The 19794-nt window shown below is 37.4% G+C and overlaps 2 protein-coding genes across 5 annotated transcripts in view; both read right to left on the reverse strand.

Annotated features, from left to right (window-relative positions):
- Positions 1-796: 796 nt before the first annotated feature.
- The window catches only part of LOC109701484 (olfactory receptor 7E178-like), a 29477-nt gene continuing 10479 nt past the window's right edge, over positions 797-19794 (reverse strand). Inside the window, exons 1-5 of one of the 4 annotated variants that reach the window (XM_074054194.1) lie at positions 17936-18070; positions 8823-8922; positions 8118-8204; positions 4615-4709; positions 797-3377 (exon numbers count right to left, since the gene is read on the reverse strand). In XM_074054194.1, the coding sequence (XP_073910295.1) occupies positions 2423-3364 (942 nt within the window). In that variant the 5' untranslated portion in view covers positions 3365-3377; positions 4615-4709; positions 8118-8204; positions 8823-8922; positions 17936-18070 and the 3' untranslated portion in view covers positions 797-2422. Of the gene's footprint in view, positions 3378-4614; positions 4710-8117; positions 8205-8822; positions 8923-17935; positions 18094-19794 lie in introns of those variants that run through there. The other 3 variants (XM_074054195.1, XM_074054196.1, XM_074054193.1) reach the window with 3 other exon arrangements.
- On the reverse strand, positions 13353-18055 carry LOC109701488 (olfactory receptor 7E178-like). Its single transcript, XM_074054202.1, is given in 3 exon segments — positions 13353-16183; positions 16186-16692; positions 17936-18055. Coding segments are annotated over 2 exon segments (1089 nt in total). The 5' UTR covers positions 16456-16692; positions 17936-18055; the 3' UTR covers positions 13353-15364.

Genomic DNA, 19794 nt, shown 5'->3' on the forward strand with positions numbered 1-19794 from the left:
TTTCTCTAGCCTCTCTTCAATGACAACTTACCTCATTAGCTCAGGTTGCCTTACAAAACTGCAGGGCCCTAGATCTCTTAACTGCTGAGAAAGGAGGCACTTCTTTTTCCTCTGAGAGGAATGTTGTTACTACATTAATGAGTTAGGCCTAGTGGAACAAAATTTTGATACCCTGTCTGACTTAAGAAATCCAACTTTGCAGGACTAAAAATTCCCCTGTCCTAGACTGGACTCAATCCCCTCTGCTTTCTTGGCTACTGCCTTTCCTAGCACCCCTTATTGTTGTTTTTATCCTCCTGAGCTTTCTCCCCTGCATTATGAAAACTTTACAAAATTTTTTACTAGATCACATACCTGTAGCCACCAACCTCCTCCAAGGATATCAACCTCTCCGGTGCCACTGAGGGGACCCCCCCACGCTAACCCCTATGAAGACAACAAACCCTAAGGACCCCACCTGAGAACATGCACTGCCCCCCACCAGCTGCAAGCAGCCAGAGGATCAAACTGCACCCCAATACCCAACCCTCTTCTTCTCCCTCTCTCTTTAAGAAACCAAAAATGGAAGAATGATAAGAACTGCCCCTGGCCACCATTCTGCAGCCTGAGCTACAGCTGTTCTCATCCCTTATAGAACAAAGCCCACTGTCCCTGATCTCCCACCACCTCTCTTTGCCCATCCCTAGCCCTTGCTTTCTCCCAAATGCTATTTAAGGCTAGACCCACCGAGAGAAGCTGCTTTGCCATTTTTTCTTGGCCAGCCTGCTTATGAAACTTTTGGACATGAAATACCTCTCATGAGCCTCCTTTGTGTGCGGTGTGTGGCGTTTTCCTAACACTTTGCAATCTTCCAGTTTTAGAATCTCACAAAGTACCTTTATTCCTCACATTACCACTTTTAGTCAGAGTATTGTTCAAGAATAAAAAAAGCATACTAGTCACATTAGTAAGCATAGTTTATTAGGGATAATTGAACAAGTAGTTATTGAAAGATAGAAGGCATGACCAAATGTTAAATTAAAACAGAATCATAACTCCAAACAGTAGCAAAACACCACTGATGAAGAGGTACAAGGAAAATATTGGACTCATGAGGGCACAGTGACTTTTAGTGTCCTCTACTGAAAGTATATTAAAAAGAGCCAAAAGGGGTGTTGGGTCAGGATATCTAAGGCAGATGAGTAAGTAACCCATCCCCCATGGAGAGCACCATGAGCCCTGTACCCTGAGAAGGAGTTATAAACCTGCATTACTACATCCTGAGGAGGAGATACAGGGTCTTATAAATCTGCCACAGGGCTGATAAACAAAATGCCCTCAAAGTTGTCCCTCCCCACCCCCAATAAGTGGCAAATAGACCAGCTCATCTAAGAGAGCCCATGTGCAAATACATGGCCAATAGAAAAAACCCACCTAACTGACATCCTAACTAGAGTTAAAGTGTCCATTAAAAGCCCCGGCCTCCACCTGTACAGTGAGTTACCAGCTTCCGGGCTCTGCTACACTTCTCTAACTGTAGCCTTTCCTTTCTCTCTAATAAATCCTACTTTATATACCAGATTTGGCTCATCATTCAGCTGCCTCATGAACCAGTTCCCTGGCCTGTGAAGGCAAGGACCCTTGACTCCAGCCTGCAACACTTCGACACTGACATGTAACAGGGGCAAATCAGACTTGTGGATTCCCCTACCACTACCTGGCCATTAAAAATTAATGTTCTGTTCCTTCAGATTTCACCCAGGGGTATGAAGCAGGATAGTTGGATGAGGAGACATATTTATTATTTTTAATAAATATTAAAAGGGCCAGAATCAAACACTGGAAGAGGAAGTAAAAACTGAAAAGTTACAGCAGATATTCCTCCTCCCACCTCCTTTTAGATGTTAAGTTACAAGAATAGGGAGACTATCTGCATCTGCCTTACCCTTTGAGATGTTTAGAAGCTGCAAAGCTCCTTGCATGAGTAGAAGGACAGGAAAATGAAAGGACTTCTAGCAATAGGAAGTCCTAAAATTCACCTATTGTCACCTATTGTTCCTGTTTTGGGTAGACCTAGACCATATCTCCATGTTTTAACACCCACCTTGGGCACCAACCACCTCCTTGTGGTTGGAAATCAAAGGATAAAGAGGAAGAGACCGTGTCCTCACAATGCCTTTTGAGGGCACTCTACCAATGACCCAAACTCCTCAAGAAAGTCCCACTATTTAACAGTTCCACCATCACCCAATAGTGGTACAAACTGTAGACTTTGAGGAATATTCAAGATTTAAGCTACACCAAGACTAATTGTACCAATATTCAGATATGAAGCACAAAGAGTTATAAGACTGTAAGAGCTATAAAAATTATGAGGCCACAGAAGCATGCTTTGTAATTACAGATGTTTTGCAGTTTTTTAATCGACAGATCAAAATATGGACTAGGTACTGATGTTAAGTTTTTTGCTAAGAAGCCTCCCAAGGGCCTTCTTGATATCCCTGTTCCTCAAACTGTAGACAAAGGGGTTCAGCATGGGTGTGACCATTGTATACATCACTGAGGCTATCATAACCTCCCTGTGGGCATGTGAAATAGCAGAACTAAAGTATGCCCCCAGGCCAGTTCCATAAAATAAGCACACAATTGAGAGGTGAGAGCAACAGGTAGAGAAGGCTTTATATTTCCCACTTGTTGATGGGACTCTCAGAATAGTGGAAATAATGCAAGTATAAGAGTAAAGGATCACTGAGATTGGAATGCCACCAAAGACTGCACCAATGAGATAAATTAATATGTTATTGGTAGAGATATTATCACAGGCAAGCTTAATTAGTTGAGGAGGGTCACAGAAGAAATGAGGGATTTCTACATCTGTGCAGAAGGTAAGCTGTGACACTATCAAATAGTGGGACTGCGACTCCAAAAGACTGATGGAATTTGACACCATGACCAGCAAGGCACACAGGTGGGGGTTCATGATTACTGGGTAGTATAAAGGGTGACAGATGGCCACCAATCGGTCATAGGCCATGACAGCCAGCAGTATATTGTCCAAACACCCAAAAAAGAAAAAAAATGACACCTGAGTTAGGCAGCCTGCATAGGTGATGGATTTACTGTGTATCTGGATGTTAACTAGCATTTTGGGGATTGTAGTGCTGCTGAAACCAATGTCAGCCCAGGACAGGTTGGAGAGGAAGAAGTACATGGGGTTGTGGAGGTGGGAGTCAGAGCTGACCATCAGGATGATAAGCAGGTTTCCAAGTACTGTGATCAGGTATATAAGCAGGAATATTCCAAAGAGCATGGACTGCATTTCTGGATCATCAGAGAGTCCCAGGAGGAGGAATTCTAAGACAACTGTTAAATTCTGTGGTTCCATGTAGCTAGGACACCTTGGGAAAAAGAAAAGATTGTTGAAAGAAATGAAGCAGTATAGAGATCATCAATAAAATGTATTTAGAATTCAATCAAATATTCAGACTTAAGCATTGCATTGGTCTTGATAAGTTTTAAACGTGTTCTTCATAGTCTCATGGGTTGTGAGTTTCATCTTCAGTTTGATGGCGTGGGTCTTTTAAGAAATGGAACCTGGGTATTTTTTAAAAAATGAAAAAGTCTTTTCAAAGAACGAAATAGGTCCAGTCTGGACATTGGTACCAGTGGTGGGGGGAAGATAGAAGGAAAGGATGGAGGAAGGTAAGTATGATTGAAATATTATGTGCTTTCCTTTTGCCTACAAATTCCACTAATTGTTTCTGTTACTTTCTGCTTGAAAGATCATATAATACTATAACTTTTGATTTTATGAGAGTACCTATGAGTTCTGTTAAAAAAATTGACCTATTTATTTCTGGCAGATTAGTGGCAATCTTTTACGTTTTTCTGGTAGTGGTAAGGTATGGAGATATCTTATTATGCAATGGTTATTTATTATGAACTCTATTTGAAAGAGAGGCTTTTTTTAAATCTAAAAAACTGACATAAATGAACTACACACCAATGTGTGTTCATTTCAGCTCATTTGTAGAGACTACTTTATTCAGAATTCTAAGTTTCTAAAAAGGAAAGGGTAACAGCTTGATTTTATAAATTGAATTTATAAAAAATCCTGGAGAATGTCAAAATGCAAATGTACTATGTTGAGATTTAGACTTGAATATTTTGACCAATAAAGGGACAATATTTAAAAAAAAAGAAAAAGAAATATTCTGTGCTTATGTATAGAAATGGAAAGATGAGACCTGTTGAAACTATTCTAAGAATGGGGGAAAGGGGGATAAAGGAGAATGATGGTGGGGGAGATGAATTTAACTGAGCTATATTGTAAGCATTTCTGAAAAATGTCACAATGTACCTCCAGTAAAACAATAATATGATGAAGAAGAAGAAAAGAAGAAGCAGAAAGAAGAAAAGGAGAAGGAGAAGAAGAAATGGAATCTAGAAACTGAGTGTAGTTCCGTGGTGAGCACCTGCCCAGCACACGCAAAGGACATGAGTTTAACTCCCAGAACAGAAAGAGAAAGCAGAGGGGAGAAGAAAGAGAGAGAGAGAGAGAGAGAGAGAGAGAGAGAGAGAGAGAGAGAGAGAGAGAGAGAGAGAGAGAGAGAGAGAGAATTTCATTTGGACTACCTTAAGAACTTTTCAACTCAATCCTTTCTCATTGCAGAACTTCATTTCCCTAATGTCAGCTACTGGAATTTAGGCACTTCAGGTCATCATTTCTCCTGGTAGAGAAAATGTGATTTCATATCACAGTGAAACCCAGTAATATGTACTACTAACATGCATTAATAAATTATAATTTCTAAATGATTTTATTTGAGAAAGAGTGCAAAAGGGAAAGGGCAGAAAACACTACTAAAAACACATGAATAGTTTGTTCATCCATAAAGTGGATATATTGATTGAATCTGATGAGAGTAACAAAATATGTCACCCTAATATGTGTCAATATGGCATATTTTGAAGTGAAGGCAATTGATAAGAAACATAAAAGAAGCTATCTGCCTTCCTATTTATCTAAAAGCAAGACATAAATTTGTAAAGGTTTCCTTCTCCCATTTCTACCAGCAAGGGAAGGAGGACTAAATCACTGAAAATAACTAGACATTTCTCATGTCATGTCAGTGAAAATACATGCCCCAGGGTTTTATACAACAAACCTTGTTGAAACCAGCTCTTATAGACAATTAATCCCCAAATACAGTCATCTTCCCTGAATTTGCCACACCTAGACACTTAAAATATTTTACTTTTACCTAGTACCTTTTAAAATGTATCCCTTTTATCAAAAATATGATATAACAATAACACTTTCCCTCTTAATTTTTTCAGACAGGGTCTTACTATGCAGCTCAGGGTAACCTCAAAGTTGCAATTCTCCTGCCTCAGCTCCTAGAATGCCAGGATGAAAGTGAGCAACAACACACCCACCTCAGAATTCACATTTATTATAGGTATATCTTGAAAATCTTTTTGCTATCTCTAAATGATTTTCACTCCCTGCACTTTAGTTATTCAAAGGAAAACATTATCAGGAGTCTAGAAGGAGTGATTTTCTTCCAAATTTTCCATATGATTAGAATTGATTTATATCCATGAGGAATTTATTTTAAAATTATCAATTTTCTATCATACTACAGTACTATTTCCTGAAGTACATCTTCATTTACATCCTTCTGTAAAGTACAAATCAATATTTCTAACACTACATTATGCATACCACTGCCTGATGAATTAATTGAATTTTATTATTTCAATTTATGAAAGCATTCCTAAGAAAATTTTTATGTCACTCTACATATTACAAGTAAGAATCTCTATAAGTTATGTTTATGACAGCAATTTCACTTATGAAATTTAAAACATTACATTCTCCTATTAAAATACTATACATGTTTTCCCAAAAGAAAAAAATCCCAATATCAAATAAATGATCTTATCTTAAAGGTACAGAATTAAAATATTGCTGAAGTCAGGCAATCATGGATTTCCCACAAGATATCTACATGGAAATTAGTGTCTTTTATAGAAAATACAGCAATATATAATTCTCTTTTTTTGAGGAACATACAGCTATTAGATAACCCTATAATGAACAATATTTATGGAAATAACATTGATGGAACAAGGTACAAGTTTGAAATTATTGTCATGTTATATTTTTGAATGCAGGATCTTTCTATGTAGCCCAGATTGGACTCAAAGCTGGGATTTACCTGCCTCAGTGTCCCTAGTGCCTGGATTAGAAGCAGGTAACACAACACCAGGTATTAAAACATGCCTTTTTATGAGAATTTGAATCACTGTTATTTGAGATGAGGTCTCATTTTGTGAACTTACCTTGCTTGAACTCCTGAGCTCAACTGGTCCTCCTGCTTTAGCCCCTGAGTTGCCAGCTCTAGGGATATGTGTTACCTCATCAAACCTGAATCACTGCTGAAATTGTAGGTTTATTGATGAAATACAATCACAAGAATGTTGTAATAATCTTTCATTCTATTTCACCACAGAGAGAAAATCATCATGCCCCAGGGACCTTCTTCATGGAATGAGTGAAAATTCTAAAATGTGTATGTCTCCATGATATTTACTTCCCTTTCTCTTTTGCACTCTCTTTTTAATTTTATGACTATCATCACAATTTCTATACTTGAATATTGTAGGTTCTAGTAAATGGAAAATGGAGGTCCCATGGAAAGTCTGTGCCATGGGTAGTAAGTAGTTATAGGTACAGAGCTGGGAAGAAAGAAAAGATGGGAAAGTCAAATGTATATAAATGCCATATTGTACATGTTCTGTGCCTGTGCTAGTCAATATTTGGGGATATTTTCCAGTTCTTGGGGTAGAAGATCTTATTATATAGCTAAGATAGGCCTAGAACTCATTTTTTTTTGTTTAGTCCTGTTTCTCCAGACAAGGTCTCACTATGTAGCTTAGCTTAAGCAGAATTCACAATCCACCTGCCTCAGCCTCCCGAGTACTGGGAATACAGGCATACCCCACCATGCCCAGTATTTACCAAATATCTCAGATTGCTCTTGTTGAAGAAACAGAAGTAAAATACAAATTATTTCTCTTCAGGCATTAAGAATCTGTTTCTTGGATGGGGAGGAGGAATTAGTTAAGGCAGACTAGTATAACACTAATACAGAATTTGATCAAAGTACGTTATATGCATGTTATAAATATCATCAGGAAATCCCTTTGCACAATTAATTTACACTAATAATTTTTTAAAATCTACTTTTGGCCAGACTTGGTGGCTTATAGTTGTAATCCCATCAGTTCAGAGAGCGAAACAACAGGATTGTGAATTCAAGTCTAGCTTAGGCTACATAGTGAACAACTGTCTCAGAAAAAAAAAGCTAAACAAAAGAAATCTACTCATAGAAAGGGTAAAATAAAATGATTGGGATAAGGATATACCTCAAAGATAGAGCACTTGCCAAGCAAGTATGGAGCCCTAATTTGATATCCAGCTGTGAAAATAACAAAACAGCAGTAGCAGCAACAACAAAATAAATAGTAAGTAATAAAAATAACTGATCTTGTCAAAACTTCAGCTGACAGAGTGTTTTAGTTGAAGGCTATGTCACTTAGCTTTGTTAAAACATAATGCCAATAATACCTAAAATTTACTTTCTTCTCCTAAATAAATCTATCACGTATTTAGTCATATATTCTGTACCATGATTTTCAACTCTTACTTATTGCAGTTGTATCAATCAGACACAACTGAGATGACAACGTTGAGACTCACAAATACTAAGACTTTGCCCAGTGTCACACAGAAAACACAGAACATACAAGATTCAAATTAACCAATTGGTCTTCGAGATCCATGCAAAGAACTTGTTCACTATTTCCCTATACTTGATAGGGTTTAAGTTAAGGTAAATTCCAAATTTCTTAAGGTACACCAGTAACTCTTTTTGCTAAGAATGGAATCCAACACCATGGCTTTGTGCACCCTGCCCAGAGATGGACAGGGAATAAATTAAGGCATGAAGGTGGCAGTGAGCAGTGAAGGTAAAATCCAGGAACAAGGGCAAGAGTCAGTTGTGTCCTGAATTATCATGTGTCAACACTGTCTGTGCTTCCCACTGTGATTTCAGCCATGCTTCCTGTACCTGACAGAGTATGGGCTCTACTTCTCTTCACTGTGATCTAGCAGAAACCCAAAGGGAAGAGCAAGCACAGTGATCAGGAGGCTCTGCCTATGGAAATAGGAAGAGAAATATCAGGTTTGGATTGCAGGAGAGAATAATATGAGGTGCTCTGTGGAGGGAGGCTGTCTAGATTCAAACATGGCTTCATAGCACTATACTCCAGAACACAGTAAAAATAATACTAAAATGCTATGTTCCTATTCTGAAGCACGATATGATGATAATGAACATTACCTTCCTTTCTTTACTATGGGGAGAACAAAATGTAGATAAAAGGTAACTTTTATGCAGAGAAAAGGTAACAAGCTCCATGAAAAAATTGGATGCCCCAGGTAAAGGTACTTAATACCATGGTTACTGTCATCATTATCATTGCCATCTTTTTATGACAATTTCAGTGTTTCAGGGACAGTTTAGAATCACCTTCCTGCTTTGATGGGAGCGATAACTAGAGAAGCTTGAACCAGTACTTGAGAACAACTGAACTGTACATGAGACTTCTTACACCTAAACTATAACTAAGAATATAAACTTCAAAGTCTCTGAGTTAAACCTTACATACTGGTTCCCTCCCATATGGCTATCCCAACTATCTTGCTGCTATTGATGATGAAGAAGCATTATATCTCAGTCCCTCTTACATCTAGTGTCTCCCTTAGCACTTACGGGGCTGAACTGCATCATTGTTGGGGCATTACCCAATGGTAGGATCTGATGACATTCCTGTGCTTGATGTTTGATGATGGTCCAGGTTCCATCCTTGGGACTGACAGGAAGACAGAAGCAGACATTAAAATACAAATCAGAACCTTCTCCCGCAGCAGATGAAACTTGGAAGTGGAGAAACAGGTACAGTGTAAACTGGGATAGAACTGACAAACTATAGGTCTGGAATGCAGAATAGGTATTTATAATTGTCTATCCTTGTGGCTCAATTCAGGGCTGATAATTAGTCAATTTAGTCCACATATCCTAATCTCTAAGGACATTATAGTCATAATGGAGAAAGAAAGGGAGCAAACGAATGTACTAGGAATGGTCTGGCCATTCCTGTCTCAGGAAGCTCAAGTGTATGCTTCTGCCTTCCAAGTTGTATGGATCTAATGAAATCCAAACACTTACTGTTTTCAATTAGAGAAACAATATTTTACTTGGATAACTGTAAATCCATTGATTTGTAATTAGGTAATTTTAAGAATCAAGTATTCTGTATGAAGAATCTGATACTACTTCCATTTTATTAGTTAAGGAGTATGTCTCATATCTAATAAGGGTACAGAGAATATATATATATATATATGTATATATATATATACATTTATACTGTGTAATATTACTCAGTCATAATGGAAATTATGTCATTTGTAGAAAAGTGTATGGAACTGGAGGTCATCATGCTGAGCAAGATAAGTCAAGCTCAAAAGGCCAAATATCACATATTCTCACTGATTTGTGGAACCTACACCCAAACTTACACCCAAAATAATGATGATGATAATAATAATAAGAATGGGACATGAATGTATATAGGAGACTATCTAGGAGAGTGATCAGCAGGAGGGGGAGTGAAGAAAGGAAAGGATACAGAGGAGTGAAGAGGATCAAAGAACACTACATATATACATATGAAGAATATATAATGAAATCCACCAAACACTGAAAAGGGTGGGAGGAAAAATGGGGAGGAAAGGAAATATAATACAGAGGGTATGTTCAAGGTACACTGTATGCATGTATGGAATTATCACAGTGGAATCCCCTCATATTATTAGTGAATGCTAATTCAAAAATAAAACAAATGTGAAAAAAGAATAATGTTCTGAGACATGAAAATTATATGAAATTCAAATGTCAGTGCTCATAAATCATTTTATTAGAATGCCCTACTCCCCCCAAAAAAGACGTATGTCCAATATTTCTTTCATTAGCCCTGTGTTCAGGTTTTGTATTTTATGTGCTGGAGCTGTGTGATTTTCATTATTTTGAATGATATTCCAGGTTAAGTTTCATCATCAAATTGATGTATACTCTTACAGTGGGCAACTATTTATTTTGACACACTTATCTGGAAACTTGATAGGTTGCTTAAATAATTCAGGGAGTCTTACAGCTATCCACCTTCAAAATGTACAACAGGTGAGATGGGAATGTACCATGGGGTTAAAATTTGATTAGTTTCTATTATTATTATCTTCACCATCATTATTATTTAGGATTCATCAGTTTGAGAGATTGCCTCCCATCAGGCAGCTGACAACATGATAGCTGGCTTCCATCCAGTAAGAGAATAGGAGAGAGCTGACAATAGGAAAGCTGGGTGTTTCACCCCAGTATTAATTTTGGAAAGGACATTCTTTTTTTTTTGGGTAAAATTGGAAATTATCATGTTAACTAAAATAAGCCAGTACCATAATAACAATGATTGGAAGATTTTGGAAGTTATGGGGAGGAAAAGTAAGTCATAAAAATAAAAGAGGAACTACTGGAAGCTAGAAGTGAATGTGTGAGGGGATTCAGAAAGAGTAATAGAGGGGGTGAGCATGATCAAAGTATGTTAATATACGTGTATGGAAATGTTACAAGGAAATCCTTTGATTTGTATAATTAATAGACACTAATGAATTGTTGAAAGAGATGTTTTCCAGCAGTACCTAAACCTTCACAGCACCATTTTCAATCAATTTAATCTGGAGAGGAACTCTCACATGGAATGTTTTGCTGTTTTGGGTACGTATTGGATTCTGCTATGGTGTTCCTGAACATTTCCTCAAAATTCTTCTAGTTTCTCTTCCATGAGCAGATTACCTCCAATAATGTCAGGACAAACCAAACCCATTCAATGCCAGGATCCAACAAATTTCCCTGGAGGCTTGTGAATCCTGCTCAGCTAGAAGTGTTTGAGTCTCCTAAATATGTTTTCTTCAGAATCTCTACATTTGGACTCTTCAAGTCTTTAATAAAATGTGCTCTTGGCACACTATACAGTGGAATAAAATGGACTCTATTTAAATTATGTTCTGTTGCATCTTCTACAACTTATTGTTGCAGGCCTTCTGGCTTGGAGATCTCTAAGTAACTCACGGATTGAGTTCTCATTCACTGATATGAAGGAAACTTGGATCATGGACTGGATATGGAAGACAATAACAAATAATAAATGGCAGATGAAATGATGATAGTAAAATGATAATGTAGGCAGATGAAACCAATAAAAACACAGGAGTACACATAAAGTTTAGGAAAGGAGAGGTGAGGGTTATGACAGTTTAGAATGTTTGGGCAGTACAGGAAATACAATCTTGAAAAAGGTCATTTATGTTGTGAAAAGTGTATCAGAAACTCTCACTGCCAAACTGAATCTAAATAGGATGGCACATGAAAATCAGACAGTTGTATTTATGATTGACTTTTTTGTGCCTTTTTCAATTCCCCCTCCCATAGTGAGTTTTCTTGAAGGAAACAGAGAGATTAACAGTTTCTTGTATTCTCTATTTTAGATGTCCAATTAAGAAATTTCTCATTTTTTTATCTCTTTGTCTTTTGGGGGAGAAGATTTGAAAGATTTTGTTCGTCTCTGTGGATGTGATGACATCATTTGATAGTTTTGGGGAATTAGTCATAGGCTACACAACTTCTCCCTCTTTGAATATAATGTGCTATCTTTTAGTATTTTTTATTCATTTATTCATATGTGCATACATTGTTTGTGCCATTTCTCCCCCCCTGCCCCCTGCCCCCTCCCTCTCACCCCATATACCCCTCTTGCTTCCAGGCAGAACCTGTTCTGCCCTTTATTTATTTTTATGGAACTATAGACTGAAATCAGGGCCTCATGCTTGCTAGGCAAGAGCTCTACCACTTCAGCCACATCTGTAGTCCTTTTGCTTTGAGTTTGTTTTTCTGATAGGGTCTGGATCTAACTTTGCCCAGGCTGGCCATAAACAGCAATCTTCTTACACTTCCTCCCAAGTAGCACAGGCAGTAACATGTTTGACTTTTTTGTTGTTATTTGAGAATTTATAAGCTCATCTTTTATTCTATAACCTTTAATTTTGCACATACTATTAAAGGGATATAAATCCATCTTACTGAACATGTGTTAGAAAAAAAGTATACATCTCTCTTTTCTGTAGCTTAATCTATTCTTTTTACAAAATAGTTTCATTATACTTTCATACATGCATACAAGGTACACTGACCATGTTTATCCCCAACATTCTCTCATCTTGCTCCCACACCAAACTCATCCCCTACCCTAAATAGACCCCTTTCAAACATTCAAGTATTTTTTCATTTTTATATCTATATTTCTTATATGACAACATGCCATATTTTTCACTTTGTCTGGCTTATTTCATTGTAAAATTATGATCTGTAGTTCTATCCATTTTCCTACAAATTATCTATTTCATACTTCTTTATGGCTTAATATACAACATTATGTATAAATACAACAATTTCTGTATCCATTCATCCCTTTTTGGACATACATGCTGACTCTATAACATGGCTATTGTGAATTATCCCACAATGAACATGGGTTATATATTTATGCTCTTAGAAGTACATAGAGAACTTAATATACTCATAAGATCTAGTGGTCCAAGGAAAAGAAAAATGTCAGGCACAGGGATTAAAACATTTTTATTTTTCTGGTAAGGTGGTATGTAATTTACTCAATATTATTCAAAGTAAAGATATGCCTAGGCTGTGACTTTATTGTGCTAGATTTTGATAGGCCCAAGTTTAGATATTTCAACTGAAGTATTTTAGTTCAGAGATAATATGCATTCATTAGAAACTGTACTTTGAATTTTGTTCTTTGTTCAAGCTAGCAACATTATTAGTTATTAATGTTGTGGTGCAACATTATCTTTAGATCCTAAGCAGTGGCAGTAAACAGCAGCTCCCAGTCAGCCATGTCACCACAGGGTAATGGATACTCTACAGTGTACAGTGTTGCTAAGCCATGATGTTCAGTAGGGCAAGTGCATCAAATGCATTTTGCGCTATATTTTCAACTTACTTAACATGAGCTCATCAGGACATACCCCTATTGATATCAAGGAACATCTGAATGACAAAGATGTTAAGTCCCTGCCCTTAACTTGTTCAAGATCTCATTTACAAAAAGACTAAGTAGTATAGAGGAAATCGATTAAAGCAGACTTGGAAGGGCTGGCAAAGTGGCTCAAGAGGTAGAGCCCCTGCCTAGCAAGCATGAGGTACTGAGTTCAAACCCCAGTGCTGCCAAAAAATAAGAAGTGGATATTAATTATTAAAGTTGTCAGTAAAATTGGTAGGTCATTTAGCTTAGTTAGTAAAAGACAAAGTAAATTGTACTAGTTATTGGACATTTTTTCAAAGAACCAAAATTACTACGTCAGAACCTCTGTGCACCATCCCTACAGAACAGGTGGATAGGTACTTGGGGACATGAGTATGTATCACAATATTGAAGAGCCTAAGGAAAGACTGAGCATGACAAATGATACAGAAATGTAGTTACACAGTGAAATCCTAATGAGGCTGGCATGACTGAAAAAAAAGAGCTCCCCTTACCATTGGACATAGTCTCTTGCTGTCCTTGAGAAATGAAAAAGAAGACAATACTACATTTATTTGTATGAAATTGAGTGACTTAATGTATCACTTAATGTATTTGGCATGATTACAGCCAAATACTAATTGAAAATAGGATATCATCAACTGTAACCTCAACTGTATCCCCCTGAACTGAGAGGAAACATTACAACTTCTTTTTTTCATTTCTTTATTTCTTTGTTATTGTTCTGCTGGGGGTACATTATGACATTTACAAAAGTTCCTGAAATATATCAAGTATACCGCACTTGAATTCATCCCCTCCAGAATCCTTTATCTCTCACTCTGCACGTTCCTGGAACAGTTTCAACAGGTATCATTTTTCCATTTAAATACATTGTACACAGTATTTGAACTATATTCATCCTCCCATCCCCTTTCCCCAGGTATAAAGTATGGAGGAAGAATGTGAATGAAGAAGTATTAACAGGAATGTTGAGAAAAATCACATTACCAATTGCTAGGGCTTGTTACTAGCTCTTTCACCTATTCTACTTTGTGAGCTCTGATTGCTCTAAGACCTTCTGCATCTGAGCAGAAAAAAAAATTGAGGCATACTAGTCATTTTTCAATGAACATTTAGACAAGAATCCATAATCCTTCTCCATAACTGCACATCAGACCACATGAGATGATTTTTTAACTCATCATGCTCTTGACAAGTCCCATCCTGACTACATCTGAATCCTGGTGCTAGGAAAATGCATGAAGCTTTTTACAGCTCCTGTGTGCTTCCTATATGAGGTCAATGTTAAAAGACAGTGACATTCAGCATCGCATATAACTTGCATTAACAAGTTTGAATGATGGGGCTAGAGGTGTGACTCACTCAGTAAAGCACCTGCCTAGCAAGCATGAAGCCTTGAGTTCAACCTTCAGTAATACCAGTAAATAAATAAATTTGAATGATGCTGAAATTGTATAGAAAAAAAGACATGTACTGGAGTTGAGAATTGTATGCATAGTTTATTTACTTATTCATTTGTCTTATTAGCTGATATTAATTGTACAAAAGGGTTTCACTGTGATATGTCCATACATGAATTTTATGCATATTTTAAAGAGTTGTGCACTTCTCAAGATGCCTGAGTTATGAATGACAAATACAAAACACCTTTTACATTTTATACGTTCAATTGTGCAGTAGTTTTGACACATGCACGATCCCAGAATTTTCCCGTTTCATTAAATGTGTTCCTGTATTAACTTTCCATTGCTGTAAAAATATGCCTGAGATAAGCAATTTATAAGGAGGAAAAGGCTAGGTATAGGTCACAATTTCAGAGAGTTCTGTCCAGAGTTAGTTGGCCCAGTTGTTTTGGGGTGTGTAATGTGATAGTACATCAATGGCAGGGAGAAAGTAGCAAAGGAGACCTGTTCACTTCATGGCACCTGAAAAGCAAAGGAGAAAAAGGAAGAGGCCAGGGTCCCATAATCCCCTCTGAGGGCACTCGATCAGCAACCCAAATTCTTCCAACAAGACCCCACCTTCTAAAGGTTCTACTACGCCCTAATAGTGGCACTGGCTGTAGATCAAGCCTTAAATACATGGAACTTTAGGAGAAATAAGATCCAAACTATACCAGGGCTAAATGAATCAATGTTCAGATATGAAGCATCAAAGTAATAAAAAGTTTAAGACCTACAAAAACCTGTTTGGCCAAAGAGGCCTGGTTTTCAATTCTAGATGCTTCGATTTCCATCTTTTCTAATCCACAGACCAAAAATATGTGGCCCATGTATTCATGATAAGCTGTTTTGCTGAGAAGCCTCCAAAGGGCCTGCTTGATGTCCTTGTTCCTCAAACTGTAGACAAAGGGGTTCAGCATGAGTGTGACCATGATGTACATCATTGAAGCTATCATAATCTTCCTAGGGGCATTTGAGACCACTGAACTGAAATATTCTCCCATGCCTGTTCCATAAAATAAACATACAACTGACAGGTGAGAGCCACAAGTGGAAAAGGCTTTATACTTCCCACTTGTTGATGGGACTCTCAGAATGGAGGAAACAATTCTTATATAAGAGTAAAAAATTCCTGAGACAGGAACACCACCAAAGATTGCACCAATAACATAGATTAATATGCTATTTGTAGAGATATAATCACAAGCAAGCTTAAAGAGTTGAGGAAGGTCACAGAAGAAATGAGGAATTTCCACATCTGTGCAGAAGGTAAGCTGTGATACCATCAAGCAGTGCATGAGGGAGTCCAAAAGACTGATGAAAAATGACACCAGAAACAACCAGCCACAAAGGTAGGGGTTCATGATGACTGGATAGTGTAAAGGGTGACAAATGGCCACTACTTGGTCATAAGCCATCAAGGACAAGACTATACTGTCCAAGCAACCAAAAAGAGAGAAACAGGACACCTGAGTGAGGCAGTCTGCATAGGTGATAGATTTTGGGTGTGTGTGTGTACATTCACCAGTATTGTGGGGATTATACTGCTACTGAAGCCAATGTCAGCCAAGGACAGGTTGGAATGGAAGAAGTACATGGGAGTGTGGAGATGCGAGTCAGAGCTGATGGCCAAGATGATGAGCAGATTTCCAAGCAAGGTTATCAGGTACATAGGAAGGAATATCCCAAAGAAGAGGGGCTGCAATTCTGGATCATCTGAGAGACCCAGGAGTTGGAATTCCAAGATACCTGTCAGATTCTGTGGTTCCATGTAGCACAGACACATTTTGGTATATGATTAAAGGCTGGAATAAGGCAAAGAAGCATAAAGAGACCCATTATTATATGTATGTTGTGAATTTAAGCACCTCATAGTTAAGGTTGTGAAAGATATACACATTACACTTACCATTATTTCTTTAGTGATGGCAAATACATTCTTCTTAGCATTCTTTCTGAATTGTTTCTGTTACCTTCACCCATTTCTATATACCTCCACTTTAGAAACACTAAAACGAATAATCTAAAGGAGCAAGGATATTCAGAGATTTTTTAAAAAAAACTCTAAACAAGTACTGGGGATGTGGCTCATTGGTATACCACTTGTCTAGCATGAATGAAGTCTTGGATTTGATCCCTAATACTGAAACAAAAATCCATAAACACACTAACATATTAGTCTCTTCCTTTGAGTGTTCCAATTAAATAAAACAGTTAAACAGTTGATTTTACTTGATTTTATTCAAACAAGGTTCAATAAATTTCCTTGTAGGCTATTTATAAACATCTTTTAAGAACTATGCAACACACCTGTAAGTGTGACTCAAGTGTTAGAGTGCCTGACTAGCAATCAAACCCAAATACCACAATAAATAAATAAATAAACTGTAGTAAAGAACCTGACTGATTATCTTTTGATGTTTGTTTTCTGCTTTTAAGCCTCATTCTTTCTCCTTCCCCCAACATCTGGGCAAGCTGATAAGAAACCTCAGAGTTTCCTCCTTCAGAGGCAGCAGTAGACAATCCAGAGAAGATCATATTCACAAGTAGAAACTTCCATACCCTAAACACAGTGAAAACCACAAGCCAGCACTTTCCTTGACTACACATGTGTTACCAGCTTAGTATAGCTTCTATGAACTTCATAGACAGGAATGTTTTTCTATGAAAAATAAAACCTTTTATACTTTTGTTTGGCTTTGTCAGTTTTTACATACAAGCCAAATTTTGGGTGGTAGTCCACCCTGTTCCAGCAGCATTCACTATAGGCAGAGCACTGCACCAGTGACCACCATGACCAACAGTCTGGTTTGCTGACTGGCTGTACTGTCTGGTGGATGTCTTGCATTTTGAACTCTTGGCTCCTGGTTAAGTTTGTGCTTTGGGCTATGCTCTGTTAAATTTATTGACTCCTGGGATTCTCTTTAACAGACCTAAATAACCTAATTTTAACTACTTGGCATTATTCTGAACTGGACCCATCTTTTCTAGGAGCACAGGTATGACATTAACTTGATGGCACCTTTTTCTGACAATATTCATTTGGAACACTCATTTAGGATTCAAACGCTCACAACAGTTGTCTCTTCTTTATTTTCATTTTATGAAAAATTTCCCCATCGTTAGTATAATATTACAATTCCTACTACAGGAATAATGGTAGGTCCTATAGAAAATTCATGACACAAACACAAACATTTTTCTTATGAATATTTCTGAGCAATAAACTTCTATACACATGACACTTACGAAGTATTCTTACTTACCAATTCAACTCAACCAGGCATTTCTCTTTCCTGATCATTTCAAAGAGTTGGTCATATGGGTATGTGCCTATTGTTCCAATGGCTTGAGAAAGTGAGGCAGGAAAATTGATTGAGCTCAGAAATTTAATACCAGCATGGGCGAAACAGTGAGACCACATCTTGAAAAACAATGACAACAAAAAATTAACCTCGCTGGAAATGTAGCTCAGTAATAGAGCCCTTGCCTACCATATGTAAGGGTCTTGGTTCAATCCCCAGCACCAAAAACAAAAGAGTGAATAAGAAGGAAACAACCAAGTCTCACTCATTTCTCTAGTCATATGGATATCTCAGAAAGGAATGAAAGCACAGGCAATTATATAACAATCATACTGCTTATGCTCTGTTTCTGTCACCTAATAACAAATGAGCAATACTGAACACAGATTTTGTTTGGTTTGGTTGTCTATGCTGCATCAACCATACCATAAAGTATAAGGGATCAGAAATGAATGAGATTGGTCTGTTTCCTCCAGGTATTCTACCTTGAGTTACCTGGAGAAAGAAGCTTGGGTTGACCACCCAGAGTACTGTCTAGGTGCCCTGTAAATGGATTTATACTAAAATGAAACCAAACCAGACTTCACCCTCTTCTTGCCCACAATTTGGTAAAAATTAAATTAAAATGTTGTGCTCCTTTCTTCAACTTCAAAATAACACTAGGTATAGGTTTGCACTGACACCTGAGGGATATTTATGTAGATGAAAATTTAAAATTCTACATAACACATATCATGGCCTAGCAGTAGGAAATTCTCAGTAAGTTTTGTGATATTGTGGTTAGTGTCACCATTGCCATTACAACCATCATCATTTTGAATGTGTGGGACAATCTGGAGGAACCACTTTTTTAAATGTTCTGGATCAATTTTTGTTATCATCAGCCAAAAACTGGAAACCACCAAAACATTCATAAACTGATAAGTAGATAAGCAAATAGAGGTATGTCTATAGAGCATAATATACGTAGGAATAAACAAAGTGAACAATTTATATAAACTTCATTGATTTATCACAAAAATAATTATGGAACCTAAAGAAAACCAGAAAAAAACAGAAAACTATTTAGAATTTCAATCATACAATATTCTACAACATGCAAATTGATCTTTTATAGAGAGTAAATAAATGACTGGAGAACTGGGAAGAGAAAATGAAACAGCATGAGGAAAATGTGTGGGTGATTCATGTATTCATTATTAAAGAGAACCATTTCTTTCTGTGGGATGAGTGATGCCTAAGGAATTTTGACATGGTGGATGAGAAGTGAACTCTGAATGCAAGTTCTGAAATCCCTAGCAGAAAAAAAAGACCATAAACTTCACTGGGCTCTGAGATGACATTTTGCATATTGGGGCTCTCATCTATCTATTCCACTCTTTAATGTCTAGATAAGAAGGAAATAGGAATCCTAACACTCTCTCCACCAACACCATTCCCCAACACTCACTGGACTTTGTTCCAGTCTCTGTTGGGGCATGTCTAGGAGTTCAGGTCCACTGGCTTCCCCTACCTGGTGAATAATAAGGGTTCAGGCTTCTTTCTTAGGACTTGCAGGGAAGCAAAGCCAGACATGGAAAACGTGATGGAATGAAGACTCTGGGAAGAGGAAATACAGAAATACAGAGCTCACTGGACTGGGCCCAGCAACCTGGAAAGCTCAAGAGAAAATTCTTATTATTTGCACTTACATAGCCTTAAAGACCCAATGCACAGAAGTCATAATTAGTCTAATTAGTCCATTTTATCCCAGTCTCTCAGGAAATGCCAATTGTAATGGAAGAGGAAAAAGAGAAAATGTAGGGTCTGGGTCTTTCCTT

This window comes from Castor canadensis, chromosome 14, assembly GCF_047511655.1.
Source record: "Castor canadensis chromosome 14, mCasCan1.hap1v2, whole genome shotgun sequence".
In the NCBI taxonomy this organism is placed as follows: Eukaryota; Metazoa; Chordata; class Mammalia; order Rodentia; family Castoridae; genus Castor; species Castor canadensis.